Source organism: Clinocottus analis, unplaced genomic scaffold, assembly GCF_023055335.1.
Source record: "Clinocottus analis isolate CAN_PGR_092001 unplaced genomic scaffold, fCliAna1.0.p SCAF_14, whole genome shotgun sequence".
Lineage (NCBI taxonomy): Eukaryota > Metazoa > Chordata > Actinopteri > Perciformes > Cottidae > Clinocottus > Clinocottus analis.
The window spans coordinates 15,139,589-15,158,586 of record NW_027175865.1 but is presented as its reverse complement, the minus strand read 5'-3'; the positions used below and the strand labels follow the sequence as shown (position 1 = coordinate 15,158,586).

At 45.2% G+C, this 18,998-nt stretch overlaps 2 protein-coding genes across 5 annotated transcripts in view; one reads left to right on the top strand and one right to left on the bottom strand.

Moving 5' to 3' along the window:
- LOC137785137 (growth factor receptor-bound protein 10-like) overlaps positions 1 to 10,513 on the top strand; it is a 37,661-nt gene extending 27,148 nt beyond the window's left edge. For all 3 annotated transcript variants that reach the window (XM_068576198.1, XM_068576200.1, XM_068576199.1), the window contains 11 exons: positions 241 to 356; positions 2,275 to 2,349; positions 2,641 to 2,778; positions 2,973 to 3,083; positions 4,777 to 4,875; positions 5,370 to 5,447; positions 6,340 to 6,456; positions 6,866 to 6,932; positions 7,367 to 7,454; positions 7,811 to 7,904; positions 8,614 to 10,513. In XM_068576198.1, coding sequence (XP_068432299.1) covers positions 241 to 356; positions 2,275 to 2,349; positions 2,641 to 2,778; positions 2,973 to 3,083; positions 4,777 to 4,875; positions 5,370 to 5,447; positions 6,340 to 6,456; positions 6,866 to 6,932; positions 7,367 to 7,454; positions 7,811 to 7,904; positions 8,614 to 8,760 — 1,130 coding nt within the window. In that variant the 3' untranslated portion in view covers positions 8,761 to 10,513. The remainder of the gene's footprint in view (positions 1 to 240; positions 357 to 2,274; positions 2,350 to 2,640; positions 2,779 to 2,972; positions 3,084 to 4,776; positions 4,876 to 5,369; positions 5,448 to 6,339; positions 6,457 to 6,865; positions 6,933 to 7,366; positions 7,455 to 7,810; positions 7,905 to 8,613) is intronic.
- Positions 10,514 to 15,469: 4,956 nt separating this feature from the next.
- Positions 15,470 to 18,998, bottom strand: part of LOC137784714 (triple functional domain protein-like) — a 72,049-nt gene continuing 68,520 nt past the window's right edge. For both annotated transcript variants that reach the window (XM_068575585.1, XM_068575586.1), the window contains exons 60-63: positions 18,887 to 18,965; positions 18,161 to 18,361; positions 17,933 to 18,071; positions 15,470 to 17,125 (exon numbers count right to left, since the gene is read on the bottom strand). In XM_068575585.1, coding sequence (XP_068431686.1) covers positions 16,568 to 17,125; positions 17,933 to 18,071; positions 18,161 to 18,361; positions 18,887 to 18,965 — 977 coding nt within the window. In that variant the 3' untranslated portion in view covers positions 15,470 to 16,567. The remainder of the gene's footprint in view (positions 17,126 to 17,932; positions 18,072 to 18,160; positions 18,362 to 18,886; positions 18,966 to 18,998) is intronic.

Below are 18,998 nucleotides of genomic sequence, written 5' to 3'. Positions count from 1 at the left end.
AATATGCTTTCAATGTTACAAAGAGAAGAGAAACATGAAGAGAGACAGGAAATGAATGCATGAGAGCTGCTTGTTATGCTGCAGATCAACCCCGAAAGAAGAAAAGAACCATGAACGGTGAAAACACACTTACAATGGCAATAAAATGTGTTTTTTGTTGTTTATTGAATTCATTTTTTTACTCAAGCAGAGGACAAGACATCCCAGTCGAAGGGTCTAACACGTCTCGTCCTCTTGCAGAGAGATGCCTGGAGGACCACGAGCGGGTGGTTCAGGTTCAAGCCTCCATGAGCAGCGACAGTAAATTCCTCTTCAGGAAGAACTATGCCAAATATGAATTCTTCAGGAACCCCCTGGTGAGTCTCTTGCATCACACAAAAAGTCATTCTCTCGTTCTGTCCTTGACTAAATAAAGATGTCGTTTAGTAACACCGACCGATCGAGTAGTCGATTGAATCTGTAAAACAAAGAATTGTGCTCAGTCGTTTTGCAGAAATTACTTATTTAGCATGAAAAATGTATAAAGACAGATGAATAAAATAACTGATCTCGGTAGACGACGACCAAAACGACCGATTAGTTGACTAATCGACCAAGAGGAAGCTTCAGTTTAGCACCCACACGGCAGCGGTTCAGACCATTTGCCTTGATAATATGGGATTGGAGCTGAAGATGGCAATACGTGTAACACATGATGATGCGAAAAATGCTTATTACTAACAGTCTACTATTATAGATCAGTGTGTTGGCATGGTATCATTTGATAAGCCCTAAACACTGAGGTTGATGGCTTTATTTTGGTAAGTTATTAGTCATACATTCACTACATTATCGTCGACTTTTGCACAAACGCGCCACGAGTGTTTCTCTCGTGGGCCGCTTCGTCTTTCAAAGCCAAACAACTGCACGTAATCATCTAAGGAAAGTAAAGGACAATCTTGTTCAAATAATGTGTTTTGTCGTCCGTCTTCCAGAGACAAACAAAGATCCCCTGGAAGCTAAGCTAGCTTATTGCGTAACGCTCCGGGCTAGCTAGCAGCTAGCTTGTTTGTCAGGAGCCAAACTGTTTCGCAGCCGTGATGATAACCGCGTTCGCCATCTGTGTTGGGTGTGTCAGCATGCTAACGTTTAGCATTTAGCACAAAGCACAATGTTTTGCAACTATTTAAGCAATGTGAATTATCTGAAGGGCTGAACAAAAGGTCACCGACAAAAAACATACATTTTTGTACTAAATTTCATGGCACTTGTTGAGGTTTTTTAGTAATGCTGACTGCTCAATTCCACAATGAACTCAACACAATTCATCCCTCATCCCAAACCGGTCAAACTTCATACACAAAACTTTTCTTTGTGTCGTCTCCGAGTGAATTCATGTTGGGTGACGTTGACGCTGAAGCTCATTCCACTTCTGCACTCATTCGAAGTCTGTTTTTATGAAATATAAAAAGTAAAGCAGTCCATCATTGTGAGCACGCAGACCTGCCTCTGACAGCCGGCGGCGAGTCAGCGCTGGCCGGTCTGCGTGGCATCTTTAGCTGATGTGGACTCAGCACGGGGCTCTGCTGTTGCGTGCTCACCGGGTGTACGGTGACATTACTGCCGTGGTGATTTAGGTGAGTGTCAGAGCCAGCAGGTGACCTCAGCTCTGTGGTAATGAGCACAGTAAAACACCAGAGTGCTGTCCGCGGCCTGTCAATCACGCTAAGAGTAGCGCTGCTGGCTAAAGGGGATTACATCAGCGGGTGAGATCATACTGCATCTACTCCCAGACTGGATCTCTCTCTCTCTGTCTCTCTCTCTCTCTCTCTCTCTCTGTCTCTGTCTGTCTGTCTGTCTGTCTGTGTCTCTCTCTCTCTCTCTCTCTCTGTCTCTCTCTCTCTCTCTCTCTCTGTCTCTCTCTCTCTCTCTCTCTGTCTGTCTGTCTGTCTGTCTGTCTGTCTGTCTGTCTGTGTCTCTCTCTCTCTCTCTCTCTCTCTCTCTCTCTCTCTCTCTCTCTCTCTCTCTCTCTCTCTCTCTCTCTCTCTCTCTCTCTCCTTTGCTCATCTCACACAGAAAGAAAGAGGGACGTATTCTGCAAAGAGAAACACTATCCCACTCTGAGCTTGCATATGCACTAAGTGGTTTCTAGTGTGTCTCTCTCTTATTTATATATATATATATATATATATATATATATATATATATATATATATATATATATATATATATATATATATATATATATATATATATATATTCTCATTCATTGTCGGCCTCTGTGTGTTTTTCCAGAACTTTTTTCCAGAGCAGATGGTGGCTTGGTGTCAGGAGTCTGATGGCTCAATCCCTCAGTCACAGCTCTTACAGGTGAGGGGACGACTCAGTGAAGGGACACACACACACACACACACACACACACACACACACACACACACACACACACACACACACACACACAAAGTTTCATCCAGTGTTGCTGCTGCTAACATTTTGGGAGTGTAGACTGAAAAACTCTGCCTCTTTCATTCCACTGCGATCTCTAAACACAATCATGTCAGAACATGCGGTTTCCATCATGAAACACAAACATGCGTGTTGTGTACATTCAGTTCCCCTGCCGCAGCGTTCCCAAAAGATGCTGCTTGTGTGTTTTGGCAGAACTTCCTGAACTCCAGCAGCTGTCCGGAGATCCAGGGCTATCTGTACGTGAAGGAGCCCGGCCGCAGGTCCTGGAAGAAACTCTACATGTTCCTGCGGCGCTCCGGTCTCTACTACTCTACGAAAGGAACATCCAAGGTGACCCATTACTGCTGTGTGGATTCTGTATGAAGCAGGACTCGATGATCATGGTTTATAATCACCTGAAGCAAAAGAAACAAAAGCAATGCAGGTTTAAAGCGGCCTGTAACTCTGTATAATTCCTCTGCATTCTCTGGATGTTGTTGTTGTTGTTGACGTCCCTTTCCGTCTGCCTCCCCACAAACTAACAGGAGCCCCGTCACCTGCAGCTGCTGTCGGATTTGGAGGACAGCAACATCTTCACCATCATCGCAGGCAGAAAACTCCACAACGCTCCCACAGATTACCAGTTCTGCATTAAGGTAACGCACCAGAGAACGCTGCGACCTGAGGAACGGATTTTAATCCAATACCAGATTGTCGTTCATCTGCCAGGTTGGATGTGATAATTACACCTTTTTTTTCCACCAAAAATGAGATTTTAGTGCTTTAAGATTCCCTCAAACCGATTTGTAAGAAGAAAAAATACCATGTAGTGTGTTTCTCAAACGGGGAAACACACTACATCCCTCGGGTACTGCAGTAAAATTGAAGAACTATCAGGATGCACAGTTCCTAAAATAAATAAATAAAACTCAGTAAACTGCCAAAACTAACACGCGCTCACCAGCCGGTTGGTTCAGTTCTAGTTTGCGGAGGTCGGGCGGTACTTTTATTTCAACACTGACATCGTCCACTCATCAGGGGAGGAAGACGGCGACATGATCCTCTGTAAAACCGCTTCTCAACAGATGCACCTGCTTCCCTTCTTCACGGTGTGTGTGTGTGTGTGTGTGTGTGTGTGTGTGTGTGTGTGTGTGTGTGTGTGTGTGTCAGAGGACACAAGGGTTAAAACCGCCCAGCGGGGGGTTCGAACATACACTCCCACTCCAAGAGTAATCTGTGGTGGGTCACCTGCTGATCTGGGATAAGCCCACTGGGATAAGCCAGGATGGTACAGGGAATCTGGCCCGCCTAACCCCCTCACACACACACACACACACACACACACACACACTCACACTCACACTCACACTCACCAGACACCCGGTGTGTCAGATGCTGTCAGCGGGGGTGACGGTGCAGGATTGGGTGAGGAGGGATTTTACTCTGGCTGACGGGGGTGGCTGCATTGTTGCTATGGCGACATGAATTAATTTATCGGTAGGGTTTTTTCGGAGAGGAAGCAGAGAGTCTAACGTCCTCGTTACTGACGGAGAGGAAGCAGAGAGTCTAACGTCCTCGTTACTGACGGAGAGGAAGCAGAGAGTCTAACGTCCTCGTTACTGACGGAGAGGAAGCAGAGAGTCTAACGTCCTCGTTACTGACGGAGAGGAAGCAGAGAGTCTGCGATGCCGTGTGTTGTTTTAAGCGTCGATTAAACGCTCACAACGTCATTTGTTGAGTGTGAATGCTAAAAGCGCGACGTGCCACTTCTTGCATATTTCATAAAAATAACACATTCCTTATTTTGCAAATGAAAAGTTGAGTTTATGAGCGGTAAAATGCACCCTCGTTCATTTTAATACATTAAAGGTTCATCAGCTGCTGATTTGCTAATGATGGCGGACTTTATATTAACGTCTAGCTGACATTAGCGCGAGCGTGCTAACTTTAGCATCGTTACCGTTACTCTAATACAGCGCTACTGTTTTATCTTTTACTATTATTCCATAGTCGTTACTACAAAATTCCATAATCTGGTTTTAAATTGGATCATAACATGAAACTATGCTGGCTAATTGTGTGTTATCAACCTGCTGAATTACAGTTGTTATGCATGTGATCGCATGTAATGTACTACTCATTTGATACAAAGTGCTTCACCAGTTGTTGCACGTTGTAAGTACACAACCTGAGTTGCAATACATGACGGCGTTGTTCACGTCTTGCTCTGCAGAGCACGCCACACGTTAGCGTGCCAGAAACCACAAAAGAGGCCTTTTAGTTGTTCACGGTCAGGATGAGCGTCTCCTTCATTCACGTCCCAATCTGTCCACTTCGTTTGGTTCGCAGCCCAGCAAAGTGAGGAGCGACTGCAAGGAGCTGAAGATGCTGTGTGCCGAGGACGAGCAGAGCCGGACCTGCTGGATGACGGCCTTCCGACTGCTCAAAGTACTTTCCTTTCACTGTTTCACGTGTTGTCTTCGCGCTTCAATCCCAGGCTGTTCAGAGAGCGTTGACGGAAACTGAAACCCGAACCGAGTAGTTGCGTAAAGTTACTACGAGGAACTTTTGTGTTGATTCTGGCGGCCCCTGTGGACAGAAACGGGCGTGAATCCGAGCGCCAGAGTCCCTTCAGAAAACCTCTTTTCACAGTGAAATGAGAGGTTTTCTGAAGGGGCTCTGGCGCTGGTCCGTCCTGGTTCTGGTTCCCTCGTTCCTCTCTTCCCTTCACACGGGCCCGGCCTCGCCTGGAGTGCCACCCGGCCGCACCGATGACGGGCTTCAAGAACAACTACAGTATCTATAAATAGTCTTCGCGCCGATGGTCTCCTTTGCTTATGTAGGTCATCGGTGTGATGTGAGAGTGTTTCGTCACCAGTTAAAAATCACTTTAATAATTACATTTTTTTCCTCTGAACGCACGTTCTCTTGTGTCCTCGCAGTACGGGATCCTGCTGTACCAGAGCTACAACGTTCCCCAGCAGAGGAAGTCCAACCTCTCGCCGTTCTCGGCCCCCGTGGTGAGTATCTGCTCTCTGACATCACCGCGAGTTCAACCTCAGGCCCCAACCCGCCCGCGACTGATCCACTCTGATCCAGATTAAATAGACAATAGTGAATTGGAATCACTTTGCGTCCCCTTTTCATGCCTCGCTCCTTTCAAACAGGAAACACGAAGGGACAGATCACGTTTACGTTCAATGGTTTTCATCCTGACAATCGTTGCTGCTGTCGACTTTTTGTTAGTCAGATGACAAAAACATAGTGAAAGGTTTATAATCCAGATTAGGTTCACACTGCTCCGTCAAACAAACAGCAGTCTATATCATACAGTACATCCGACACATAACATCTTTTCCCAGAGTTATTTAAAGGAGTAAATGTTAAATATTACTCAGACACGTGTGTTTTATTTCATCCTTCCTGATCCAGGATTCATAGAACCGTAGTCACCTTCGTAACGCTCGTGTTTGCACACGCAGCCAACAGAAACCTGCGTACTCGTTTCTCTGAAGCTAATCACCTCAGGAGCAGTTCAACATCTGGTTGTTTAGGTCTGCGATCCATAAATGAATCGTATCAGAAAGGTGTAAAATCTGTTTGTACTGGGGCTCTTTAAAGATAATGATATGCTTCTAAATCGTGCACATTATGATAAGTACAGACGAACTTCAGTAATTAATAAGAGGAAAATCAGAATAATTTGAGCAGGAGAGGCTTGTGCTTTTTGCAGATTGACTGAAGTGGGTCTGTGTGCAGACAGGATTTGTCATGCCTCAGTGAGTGTGTCTGGCTTGTTTGACCTCTGACCCTTGCCTCTCCCCCCTTCTCTCTCTCTCTCTCTCTCTCTCTCTCTCTCTCTCCATCGGTACCCCTCCCCCCCACTCCTCAACCCGCCACGTCACCTCACAGCGGAGCGTATCTGAGAACTCTCTGGTCGCGATGGACTTCTCCGGGCGGACCGGCCGCGTCATCGACAACCCCGTTGAGGCCCAGAGCGCCGCCCTGGAGGAGGGGCAGACCTGGAGGGTGAGGAGGGGGATGAAGCTCGGGGAGGGAAAGAAAAGCCAAACATGAGCTGACTTGAGCTCTGGTTGTTCGACGTGATTAATACGAAGACAAGTTTCTTACCATGTTTAAAAAGGCCGTTGTATCCTTAACTCTCTCTTGGTTTAGCCAATGTGGTTGTGCAGAAGCCTTTTTTCTATTCAAACTAATTATTCTTCCCCTTGCGTCACTTTTCTAAGTAAATAGTGCAGCACTTATTTGTTACTGAGCTCACGGCTCTGACGAGGCGAAAGCAGCTGCTAACTCTTTTTTCTTCGTTGTGAACTGTAATGAATCAAACAAGTTGTTTGGGTCCAGCATATTTCAGTGTGTCGTTATTTAAAGGCATTTAGTTTAATTTTGTTGCCCGTGTGCCCTTTCCTCCACGCAGAAACGGAGCCAGCGTATGAATGTCCTGGGCAGCTCCAGCCCCCTGCACCCGTCCTCTGTGAGCACAGGTACTCTCACCTCAGACCGCGAACAGATTAAACATCAACACTTTCAAACCCTTTTCCACACCAAAATGAATCGATGCTCCGTTCTCCTGAACGTGATATCTCAGTAACGCACGAGGGAATTTCTTAAGCTCTTAGCGCAGACGTCCAGCAGGACTCAAGGGTGACCTGATTGTATTTTGGAGGTCAAAGGTCACGGCCACTGAACATCAGGAACATTTTGAGTGAATTTCTTTACATTTAGCGCGCTACCAACAACTTGGACTCCCATTTGCGTCACAGCCGAGCGGATGAACACCTCGGACTACTCCGCTACGATCAGCTCTTATTCCTTCAAAACGTAATGTTAGTGGTCGTTTGTCCAGCGGGAAAGTGATTATTTGGGCTGGTGAAGATACTGATGTTCAGCGATTAAGTGAAAGGTGTCTTTCTTTTAGTGATCCACAGGACACAGATATGGTTTCATGGTCGCATCATGAGAGAGGAAGCCCACAAAATGATCATTCAGCAAGGTCAAGTAGACGGGTAAGAACACGGTTACGTTTTAAGTTGAGCTGTATGAGTGTGAAAAGGTTGGCAGATGTGGTTGGATGTGATAAATGCAGTAGAAAGCGTTGGGAAAATGAATAAATAATGTAAAAAAAAAAAAATAAAGACATCACTGCTGCCAAGAACAGCTTAGATTTTAGAGGTTGGTGTGTAAAAACAGCTTTTTGGTGGATTACGGTTCTCAAAAGAGTCACAACTTCTTCAGCTCGTGCAGTAGCTTATCGTTAAACATTTGAAATGTAATATTATAAAACCCATCAAAGTTAAAGTCTCGATCCATAATTCATGTCGCAGTTTGATCATTGTTCTCTCTCTACTCTTCTGTGTGCCAGATTATTCCTGTTGCGGGACAGTCAGAGTAATCCCAAGGCGTTCGTGCTCACCTTGTGCCACCACCAGAAGATCAAGCACTTCCAGATCCTACCGGTCAGTCACATGACACGACACAATCAGGAAATATGTACGGAGCAGAGAGGCAGAGCTAGAAAAATGCACCAATCAGAATAGTGCTGACACAACCAGTTTTTACATTTCATGCTGTAGCTCAAGTAGTACAACTCATCGTCTCAGAAGAAGAAGAGAAACATATCTGGCCCTGCAAATGTGGAGCAGGTCCACCTAAATGCTGTGAGATGCAGCTTAATCTCAAAGTATAAAGAAACATCTGTCCTGTGCCACGGACTTCAAGTCAGCAACAAGCTTGTTTTTTTTTTTTTTTTCCCGAAGCATGCCGTGCCTTTTTTAAGATTTAAAAACAAGGGTTTCCTTCTTCCCAGGCAGCCATCTGTTTGAATTTATTTTGTTACAGTACAGAAATCAACTTGAAATGCCTTTTAAAGGGCCAGTTCACCCAAATTACAATGGAGAGCTTGTTTTTGCTGGAGTTACGGCATGCTCGCAGGAGGTTTGGGCCTGCTGGACGTCAGAGGGATCACCAAAGTCAGGGGATCGTGAATGTCTGGACAATATTTCAATAGTTGAGATATTTAAGCAGAAGGACACGCAGTGCCAGACTACACACCTGTTGACGAGAATGTTTCCATGTATGATGTGTTTTCCTTCATCGTTGACATGAAAGTACTCCTCTCCTATTGTCGTGTGAGGCTTGACTGTCCTCTCTCTCCTCCGTCTAAAGTGTGAAGAGGACGGCCAGGTGTTCTTCAGCCTCGACGACGGCGCCACCAAGTTCACCGACTTGATCCACCTGGTGGAGTTTTACCAGCTCAACAGAGGAGTGCTGCCCTGCAAGCTCAAACACCCCTGCACCGCCGTGGCCTTGTGACACTCCACCTCCCCCCTCCCTCCCCCAACACCCCCCGACGACTCCAACCCCTTTTTTTGCACACCTCTCTCACCCTCAGATCCCGCCCGCCCCATCCCCTCCACCTTCCCCTCCCTCACCGACGCGATGAGGTCGAGGAGATGGAGAGATGTTAAAGTCAAGTCTTTGGGGGACGTGAACAACCGGGCAGGAGCCTGCGATGGTGGTTTGATTCCTCCCCCCCCCCCCCGATGCGCCAGTGCTTTTCTCCGCCTTACCGCTGTTGTCGCCCGGTGTTGTCGTGGACACTCTCGTGTTTTGTCATGGCCGTTTCGACCCCGAGGGAGAGAGGCCGCGGGTCTGTTCAGCAGGAGGGCCTCTGGGATGGATCCCGCCCCTCAGAGCCCCTCAACCTTCAAACCCTCCCAACCTGCCTCCCTCCTCCAGGCCTGATAAGCTGCGGTGACCGCCCAACACCACCCTCTGACTTCCTCATCGATCATCAGGGATGGACGGGAAGCTCCCTGGGTCTTATCAAACCCGATCCAGGAGCTTTCCTCAACCTGTGCAGTCCAGTCTGGATAAGCTGACGCCCCCGCCGCGATGCGACCCCCCCCCCCCCCGAGCGGACTCGATGCTTCCTCTCCGCCGTGTCCTGCCTCCTAATCCCTCCCCCCTTCCCCCGATGCAACCCCCGAACCGGCCTCTCGTCCTCCACCGGAGCTCAGGAGAGGAAAAAAGAGAAGTAGCTCGGAGCAGCGGCGAGAGTTTGCTGAAAGGACGGAGGAATGTTCATCAGGGAGGCCGTAACAAGCCTCTCCTGTAGAGTTGATTACTTGATGTCATTTTAATGCTGTTTTTATTACTGTTGATTTAATGCAGAACTAGTTTTGCACTCCCGGGCGGACAGACAGCTATCTCTAGCTAAATGAAGCTGCCTGCTTTCCGTTCGTCCTCCTCCTCCTCCCGTCTGAAGAGCATGCGTGTGAATTTCCAGCAGTTGTGATTGGATTACAGTGGCGTGGGAGCAGAGAGAGTTAGGGCCGCTCAGGCAGCGCCTTTCAGGAAGGTCTGGGGACATGTTTGACCTCCGTGCGGCTTGAACCAACACGCCCGCGCTTTGGTTAAAAAAACAAACTAACGTGCGTCTGAAGACAATGAGGAAGAGGAGGAAGACTTACATACCCTCCTGAAACGTGAGACCACCCCCAAGCTTCTACCTTTTTTTTGTTCTTTTTTTTTTAATTGAAAGGGTTAAATCTGTTGGTGAATTTGTCTTTGAATGTCATTTTATTTCCCTAAGTCTGTTCTGAGCTCACTGCTTGCACATTTTAATGATTGATTTGATATTGATGGGTTGGAGCTGTCATGTTTGGATTCTGACCACTGTTCCCTCGCCAGAAAAAAGACAAATCAACAAAAGCACTCCCATAAGGTTTTTATTTTTGTTTGTTTTTAATGTAGAAATGAAATCAAATTACTTGAATAGTGAACTCAGTTGATTGTGCGTCAACACACAGTTGGAATGAGATTCACTCGCCTTAAGTGAAAATTGTGAGCCTTGTGTATGAAATCGAAGCTATAATATAATGCACATACAGTAACACATTTCAGATTTAAAGAAGATGGAGTCACATCAATAGTGTCAAAGATTATGTTCAATGAAGGGTTTCACATGTTTGCGAATATTCTTTTTCTTGTGGAGTGAGATGGGAGGTCGATGCCACTCTTAGCTCATTGCTTAGCTTCCTAAACCACGTACAAGTCGGGTTACAAGCCGCTCCTACCTCCGGTGGGTGTCTCCGCTGTAGCCAGCCAGCGCTGCTGCTAGCTCCCCGCTGCTGCTGCTACTACTAGCGGGGGGCTAGTGGAGAGCTAGCAGCAACAGCGCTAGCTGGCTACAGCAGAGACACCCACCGAAGGTATTGGTGGCCCGACTATTACGCTAAGCTAACCCCGATGGAAAGACTCTTTTATTGGGATGTTTGTGGCTCGGGGTCCTTTCTCTCAACGTGTCAGAAACACTAAAGAAACTGGTATCGACCCACTCATCGAAAGCTTCACAAGAAAGCAAATAAGTATATTAACCAACATGTAAAAACAATTCATTAAAACAGCTGCCGGTAATGCAAACTGGCATTCCTGGCCCTATCTTCTCTTTGGGTGCCGTATTTATCGTTTATACAGCACCTACATGGGAGCTTGCTAGCATGAGGGACGACCATCAGGTTGTGGGGTCAGTCCCCGTAATCGCACAGTTTAGACGTCTTTCTTGAAATGCCATTTTGCAATAATGGAACAAAGCAGACATTCATGACAGTCGAGGCAGAGGAAGTCCTCTCCAGCGGTAGCCTCTGAGACCAGAAGGCCTCGTAGCCATCAGGCATGTTGTCAGCAAGGGGCTGATCAAGTACTTTACAGCTGAAGTGATTCATTGATTAGCCAACAGAAAATTAATTGGCAACTATCTGCATAATTGCTCATTTGTTTTTAAGCCAAAATGCAAAACGAAAAGATGATTTTTATCTCCTCGAATCTGAGCTTTTGATGCGTTTCCTCGTCTTGCGTTTTAGTAAACTGACTATCTTGCAGACTGTGTGGTTCAGACAAAAGAATTTAAAGACATCACTTTGGTATCGAGGAAATTGAAATGGACATTTTTCTTTTACAATTTTCTGAGGTTTTTTATATATCGCAAATGATTCACCGATCAATTAAAAAAAAAATTAAAAAATCAACAAATTCGCTAACAATCAATAGCTAGCAGCCTTTTATAATTCCGCTAACTAGCTAAATTTCTGTGGCTAGAGGTCGACGTTTCATTGAGAACAGCACGGTCGTACCTGTTTCTGGTGGCTGTAGAAAAGCATTCTGGGAGATGAAGTGAAACAGGAGACGAGGCGAAGTGGGTCCGTTAAAAAAAACATGTGACACTTGATCACTAAACAGATCTATCGTAACGGTGTTATTTGTACGATTCAACACGACGAATACTAAGTGGCTTCAACATGTCGTCTGAGGTTTCGTTCTTCTGGACTAAATGTAATCCTGTTGGGTGATCATGGACGAGATCTGGGCACAGAAAGGATCGAGTGCAGGAGTGACGGGAGAAGTTTGGATACTAGTTGCTATCGAGTTATTTCGGTGGATTCTTTATCCGTATCGAGCACCAACAGTCTATTTCTAGGGCCCACTCCTGATGTCATGTGACCAGCGGACATGTGACAAACTGTCTGCTTGGCCTCACCTGCACCTCCTCTCCGTCCTGTGCCGGACTCTCCGTCATCCGACCGGCTACCTGAGCCCTCTCCGAGTACTGTCATCGACCCCTCAATTACACTGCCGCCATCAGTCGACCAATCACGTGACTTGAATGACTCATCAGCTCTGCGCTCCACCAATCAGGCCTTTTGTAGTCAGCCAGGGCAGACTCGCTCCAGGGATTGGATAATGCTTGAATCCCCAGCCCCCCTTTCCCACCTGTGTCCAGCCTGTAAGCTATGGCCCTGTGGTGAATGTGTGTGTGTGTGTGTGTGTGTGTGTGTGTGTGTGGATGGTCAGACTGTTAAATTCATTATTCAGGATTGCTTAGTCTGCTGGTTATCATCATAACTTGCCTTTTTTTTTTAGCGACAGTAAGAGGATGGTTGCTTGTCGGTTGGGTAAAGTCAAGCTAAGCCGAGGTTGTAGAGGAGACGGGAGGTCGGCTGGCGGTCTCCCAGCGTTCCCAGTCTTCAGTAGAGGTTCGTTCCTGTCTGTCAGAAAGGGGCCGCGAAGCCACACGGCGACGGGTCACCGTCCACTCCACCTCCTCCCTCCATTTTTAATCACTGTGCTACAATGCAATCCCATACACAAGCCCAAGTATATGAATATACCAGTATACAGTATCATTTGTTTTCTAAGTATGTGAAACTATGGAAGACGTAGATCTAACACTGTACCTAGGTCACAGATCACTATGTATGGGGTGTTATGTTTTTGCTCATAACTCCGTGTAAAATGAAGAATGATTTATTTAGTCCTTTGTTTTCTCCATTATTTGATTGTGTGTATATTGACTTTGTTTTGTGTATTTTCTTTGGTTTGCCACAAAACTATATATATATATATATATATATATATATATATATATATATATATATATATATATATATATATATATATATATATATATATATATATATATATATATATATATATATATATATACACACACACCACACCACACCACAGTATATACAGTATTAAATTAAGCTTCTTTTTTAAGAGATCAAACTGGATTTTTGGCATGTGGCAAATTTCTGAACATCAGTTGTGTGTAAGCTGACGAGCTGTCCTGATGCCATTTTGTTTTAAAACCACATATTTTGAATATCCCCTCTGTCATGTCTTAAAGCAAATATTTGGATATTAACCACACACACCACTGTTTTTTTTTTACCGAAAACACACACACACACACACTCCTACACACGCACACACTGACGCGTAAGCCGAGGGGATATTCTTAGCAGCTTTCGTACATCTTTCATCACAAGTAGTGAACTTATACTCCTTAGCTCAAGAGGGCAGTGCATTTCATAGTTTCCATTTACTCTGATTTTTAAGGTGCATAACAAAATTATTTTTTAATTTTCTATTATTTTCTTCACTAAGCCTATTCTTGCACCGGGTGCCTCTTGTTTGTGAGCAGTATCAAGTCCTATGTCGCCATCCGTCCACGCCGCTGCGTTCATTCACAGTTCTGCTGGAGCTGTGAAACCTCCTGGAAGTAAATCCTCATATCAGGTCAACGTCGCACACAAGTGACTCACAGTGGAGGTGCAAGTGAAACTGACCTTAGTGTTGGATGTTTTTATTGTTGGGTTGAGATCAATATAGGCTGAAGTCAAATAGACATTTCAGGGAAAGAATTAAAGAGCAAATAAACCGTTTTTTTTTGGTTTTTTTTCAGAAAGCCCCACTGTGCTTTGCTTCAATCTGTCTGTACGGCTCCTGGATCTACATTGTATCCTGTTCAGGTATTTTTGTACAAATAAGGGACTGATATATTCTCTGTTTATTGGAAATTAGAATAAAAGACAACATTGCTATAAACCAAACATGGCTGCCGTGGTTCTGTGTTACTCACTGAAGATGTTCTCGTCTGGAGGACTCGGTTCTGTCTCCGGTCACCGACTCCACGACGGGTCCGACGGCAGCTGAGTGAAGCGCTCGCTGGCCGTCGCGCTTCAGGCCGTGGTTCTCAACCTCGTTTCAGTGAAGTAACCCATCAAGTTCCCCCGAACCAGTGAAGAAACGATGGTTTACAGCTGTGTGCCGTCACTGTCTGATTTAATATTGAACGTATCCAATGCACTTTAAGAATGTGCACTGATATTATTTTATTTAGTAAAGGATTCTTTTATTTATGATCATTTGTAATATTTAAATCCTCGGTCCACCCTGGGGTGGTTTCAAGTACCTCATTCGAGAACCACTGCTTTAATGAAGGAACCAGTGTAAGCGTTGCATTGCAGACCTTGTGTGTCAGTAGAAAAGCATTCAAGAATAACTACAAAACATAAAAAAAACGTCAAAGTTTTGACAGTACTGTACTGACTTTTTTATAACTTTTTACTATAGAATATTTTTTCCCACATTCTTTAATTACAAATGTAAGAAATCAACATCAATCATGTTTGAGTTCATCTAAATATAGCCATATTTCAATTTTTAAACTCGAATATGCTAAATATTGGCAAAAGAAATAAATCATGGTCTGTGTAGAGTACCAGAAAAATTTAAGTTCTTAAAACAAATGAATGTTCATGCAATAATTATGTTAGTTGCAATTATGTATAAAATGTTCAAATAAAACAAATCAATCATTCACTACTTAAATAAAATGTCAAGCAGGATACATGTGTTCATTATGTTTAATTTTCAAATAACTGATGGTAAAATGATGAATATTTACAAGAAAAATGTATATGATCTGTACAAAGAAATATACATGCAAAGATAAAAAACATAAAAACATGTCATTTATGAAACAAATGCAAACTGGACACAAACATAACAAAAAAAGACAATGAGAACAAAAAGACCCTAAACTGAGGTATCCAGTCCCAGCGTCCTTGTTTAATGGCCTGCGCACCTTTAAAATAAATAAAAAAGGTAACAGGACTGATCTCTGTTCCTGGTAGAATAAGTTTAACATCATATTGATGTCAATGTGTAGTAAAGTGGTTTTACCAACGCAACGTCTGGTTTTAATGTCCAAGGGGAAAAAATATATATATATAAAAAACATTATTTAGTCACCGTTTCAGGGTAGTTCTTTCTTCTTGTTTAAATAAGGAAAATAATTTCTGGGGAAAAAACATTTTGGCAACAAGTACATGAAGTTAGAACACCATTTAGTAAAATGATGCACCGGAAAATGTCCCATCAAACTCTTTAACTTCCTGCCTTTTAAAGAAAAGCTCGAGAGCCTAAATAAACCAATTGTGTTTAATTTGAGTAAACGATCGTTCCACATGAAACACTGTGCCGATAAAACATTATTTATTAAGTACTATAAAGCTAGAGCAACTTTGGTGTCCCAATACTACCGAGGCAAACCGCTCAAAACGTGTTAAATAATTTGATTAAACCGTGACGATGGCAGCGCGTTGACCTCTGCCGTGGCCCTGGAGGTCGTGACCCTCGAGGGATCCAAATGAACACAAACTACCAGCAGTGCTTGCAGTACCAAGTACATGCTTTTCTCTAGATTTATTACAGATACAACAGATGTCTTCATAAATAGTTGCATAAAATGTTAAAGCCGCAACATTGCACATGATAATCAAACATAACATACAATGAGTGCATTTACAGTAAATTCGTCCTCGTCTGCCTCCACATTCGCTCCCGTCTGATTGGCAAATCGCCGTTTTTTGCCGCGGAGGGGCGTCCGACGGTCTCACCCTCCCGCCGTCAGGAAGCGGGAGTCCAACTGTGAATGTGAGGAGGAAGAAGGCCGACGTCTATATACAAGGTAAGGCTTAAACATCTCATATCCGCGCAGCACAAGTTTGTTCTAGGAAAAAGCAAAACGACAGACGTCTATCGTTTCCCTCTCGGATTGGACAGTGCAGCATCGTTATCCGCGACATGGTCATCATGGTATCTTAGATTAGGTACATTATATAAGCGCAGCCATCAAAAAGCTCTGATCGGACGTACAAATGTCTGAAGAAAGTCGAGAAACCCACCGTCACCGTCTCCGTGGTGTCGACTGAGTCCAAAGAAGCAACTTTCGACTGATGAGCATTTTCTATAATTCTTTTTTTCTCTTGGAAACGTCGACAGTACTTTTCCTTTGTGTACATTATTTCTGTAAGAAAGGGGGCGGGGCTTCTCAAAAGTCTTTGAGTTACAGTTTTAGTGTAAAAGAGCAACGACACTGAGTTTGCTCCCGGTCGATCGATCGGCTCTTCTGATCAGCTTTGACTCTCGCGAAAGGAAAATAAATTACTTCATGTTTTTTTTCTTTCTTTCTTTTTAACTTAACTACAAAATTCGTTCAGAGGTGAAACCAGCAAGCAGCAGTAGACGAGGGCATCCGTTACTTTACGTGATTGGTGAGAACTCCGTTCTCTCGGCCTCCGATTGGCTGCAGACCCTCAGCGGGCCTCACTTTTATTGGTGGAAGGACTACAGGACTTTTAGTAAATTAAACATTCTGTGAAAGAGGATAAGATCAGCATTCATTATTTCTCCATCGAGATGCTCAATTCCAGAGGAACCTGCGGCCCCCGACCGTAAAGCAGGGATCGGACTCGTGCGTCCTTTCCTTTCAAACTTGGGGCTGCAGGCGGCTCTGGATGAAGCTCCTGACTCCTCCGATGGCCCGAGCGTCAGTCTGATGTTTCCTCCGGTCTATGAAGGAGATGAGGCGGGCGGTGTCCAGGCAGCCCTCGGCTCTGGCCCGGCCGTCGCTCGGCCCGGCCTGCAGCCACGGCTCCTGGAGGCAGAGCCCGGCCGGAGGCCTCCGGGTCGGGTCGGTCCTCAGGAGCAGGCAGATGAAATCCCGGGCCGCTTGGCCGACGCCCTGGAAGTAATCCCTGGGGAAGCTGAAGTCTAGCCGGCAGATGTTCAGGCAGGTCTCCTCGGCGCTCTCGTCGAGGAAGGGGGAGGCGCCGCTCAGCAGCACGTAGGTCACCACGCCCAGGCTCCACAGGTCAGAGGTCAGCGACACGGGCTCGCCGAGGACCAACTCCGGCGAGGCGAACTCGGGGCTGCCCAGCAGAGGGTGAACGTAGTGGAGGCTGTTGAGCTGGACGGCGTCGCCAAAGTCTGTGAGCTTGACCGTCGGCTGGCCGCTGGCGCTGTTGGCCACCAGCAGGTTCTCAGGCTGGGAAGAGAAAAGAGATTTCAACGTCACCATTAGTCCACGTGATTTTTTACGACAGTGCAGCATCAACGGGTCCAGATTCATTTGTTGTCGCAAGAGAAACATCATGCAGAGTCTGGTTGAACTTCAGGATTTAAATTAAAACAAAGCTAAAAGTACACTGTGAGCTTTAACGACAATGGCGAACAACTCAAGATCCAACAGGTGCTGAAGGTGATTTGGGAAGAACGACCTCAGTACGTCATGTTGCTAAAAACTAAGATTCAGATTATTGAAACACTATAAAGGCGTGTCTACAACGACCGCTGGAGTGGGTACATGTGTTCTGGGAACATGCAAGACCCCACAACCAAGAGATGTCTCTGAGCCATAACCAGCCAACACAAAACAGCGTGTGGACAGACACAAAGGTGCTCACTCACTCACTCACTCACTCACTCACTCACTCACTCACTCATGATCCTTCTGGCTGAAATCCTCATTTCATGTTTGTACATAAGCGAACTAAATCCACCCATCAGCACTGCTAAAGCTCACCAAATAACACCTGATTCTTGATGCAAACCTCAATTTGTGGTTTTATCTGGGATTATGCGAGTCTAACCGGTCGCTTGCAATAACTTCTTATTAGTCGCGATCAAGAGAGATCTTCTCATCTAATTTTCTGCAAGAAAACAAACTGTAATTCTGTACTGGAGTCAATGTGCAATGCTTCATGTTTCATAGACTCACTCAAGGCGTGGTGAAGGGGCTCTGTGCTGCTCATATGTAACATGGACAAGAACAGCATGACGTAAAACGACTTACTTTTACGTCCAGGTGCACGACTCTGCAGTTATGCAGATAATGTAAAGCTTCTAAAACATCCTTCAGGTAGCAGGCCACCTTCTCCTCCGTCAGATTCCCCCAGCTCACGATGTAGTCCAGCAGACGACCTTGGTCGGCCCTGAAACGCAAAAGTCCCACCAGACAAAAAGGTTGATGAAGCTCCATGTGGTGATTTTCGCGCATGTCTTTTGATCGGTCTGCACTCACATCTCCAGGACGAGGGCGTAGCTGCTGGGGGTCTCGTACGTGTCGATCAGCCCGACTATGTGGGGGTGCTGGAGCCTCTGGAGCAGGTTGAGTTCCTGGGTCACCCGGTCCCTCCTCATCAGCTTCTTGTTCACCTGTTTGACCGCCACCAGGCGCTTGGTGCCCTGCTGGTCGCACCGCTTCACAACAGAGAAGCGACCCCTGGCGAGAAGAAAGAGGAACATTCAGAGGCCGGCGAGTCGACACTCGACTCGTGAGCTTTAGACACTTAACACATTTTGACCAATGACTTTAACCAAATTTCAATGACCAAACATTTTGGGAAATCTCGGTGTAAACATGGAAAAAGTGATAAAATGTAGTATTTGAACTAACAATGAGGATCCAAAGCATACAGTAAACCTTACTGACACAAATTAATGAGACAATAGTTTAATTAAAAGAATAAACATTTAAATAGATGCCTGTATGTATGCCTGCTAATATTTATTTTAAAAGCATATTAATTATTTCAAACTCTGCGTGAATTAACGACATGAACACATGAACATAACACATTTACAGGACTTTTATAACACTTTTGGGATTGAATTAAAAGGACTTTTCCCGGCCTGGAAATAACCATTTTAGCATTCCATGACTTTTTCCAGGTTTTTCCCGAATCAGATGAATTCACATCAATCACAAAAGCGCTGAATGTCGAACGTGCAAACGGTTGTTTATTACCTGCCCAGTTCAACCACCTCCGTGTAGTGAGACTCAAAGTTGTCCTTCCAGCTCACTCTGATTCCACCGGTGGACACGGCTGAGACACACAACACGGACAATAAGTTCATAT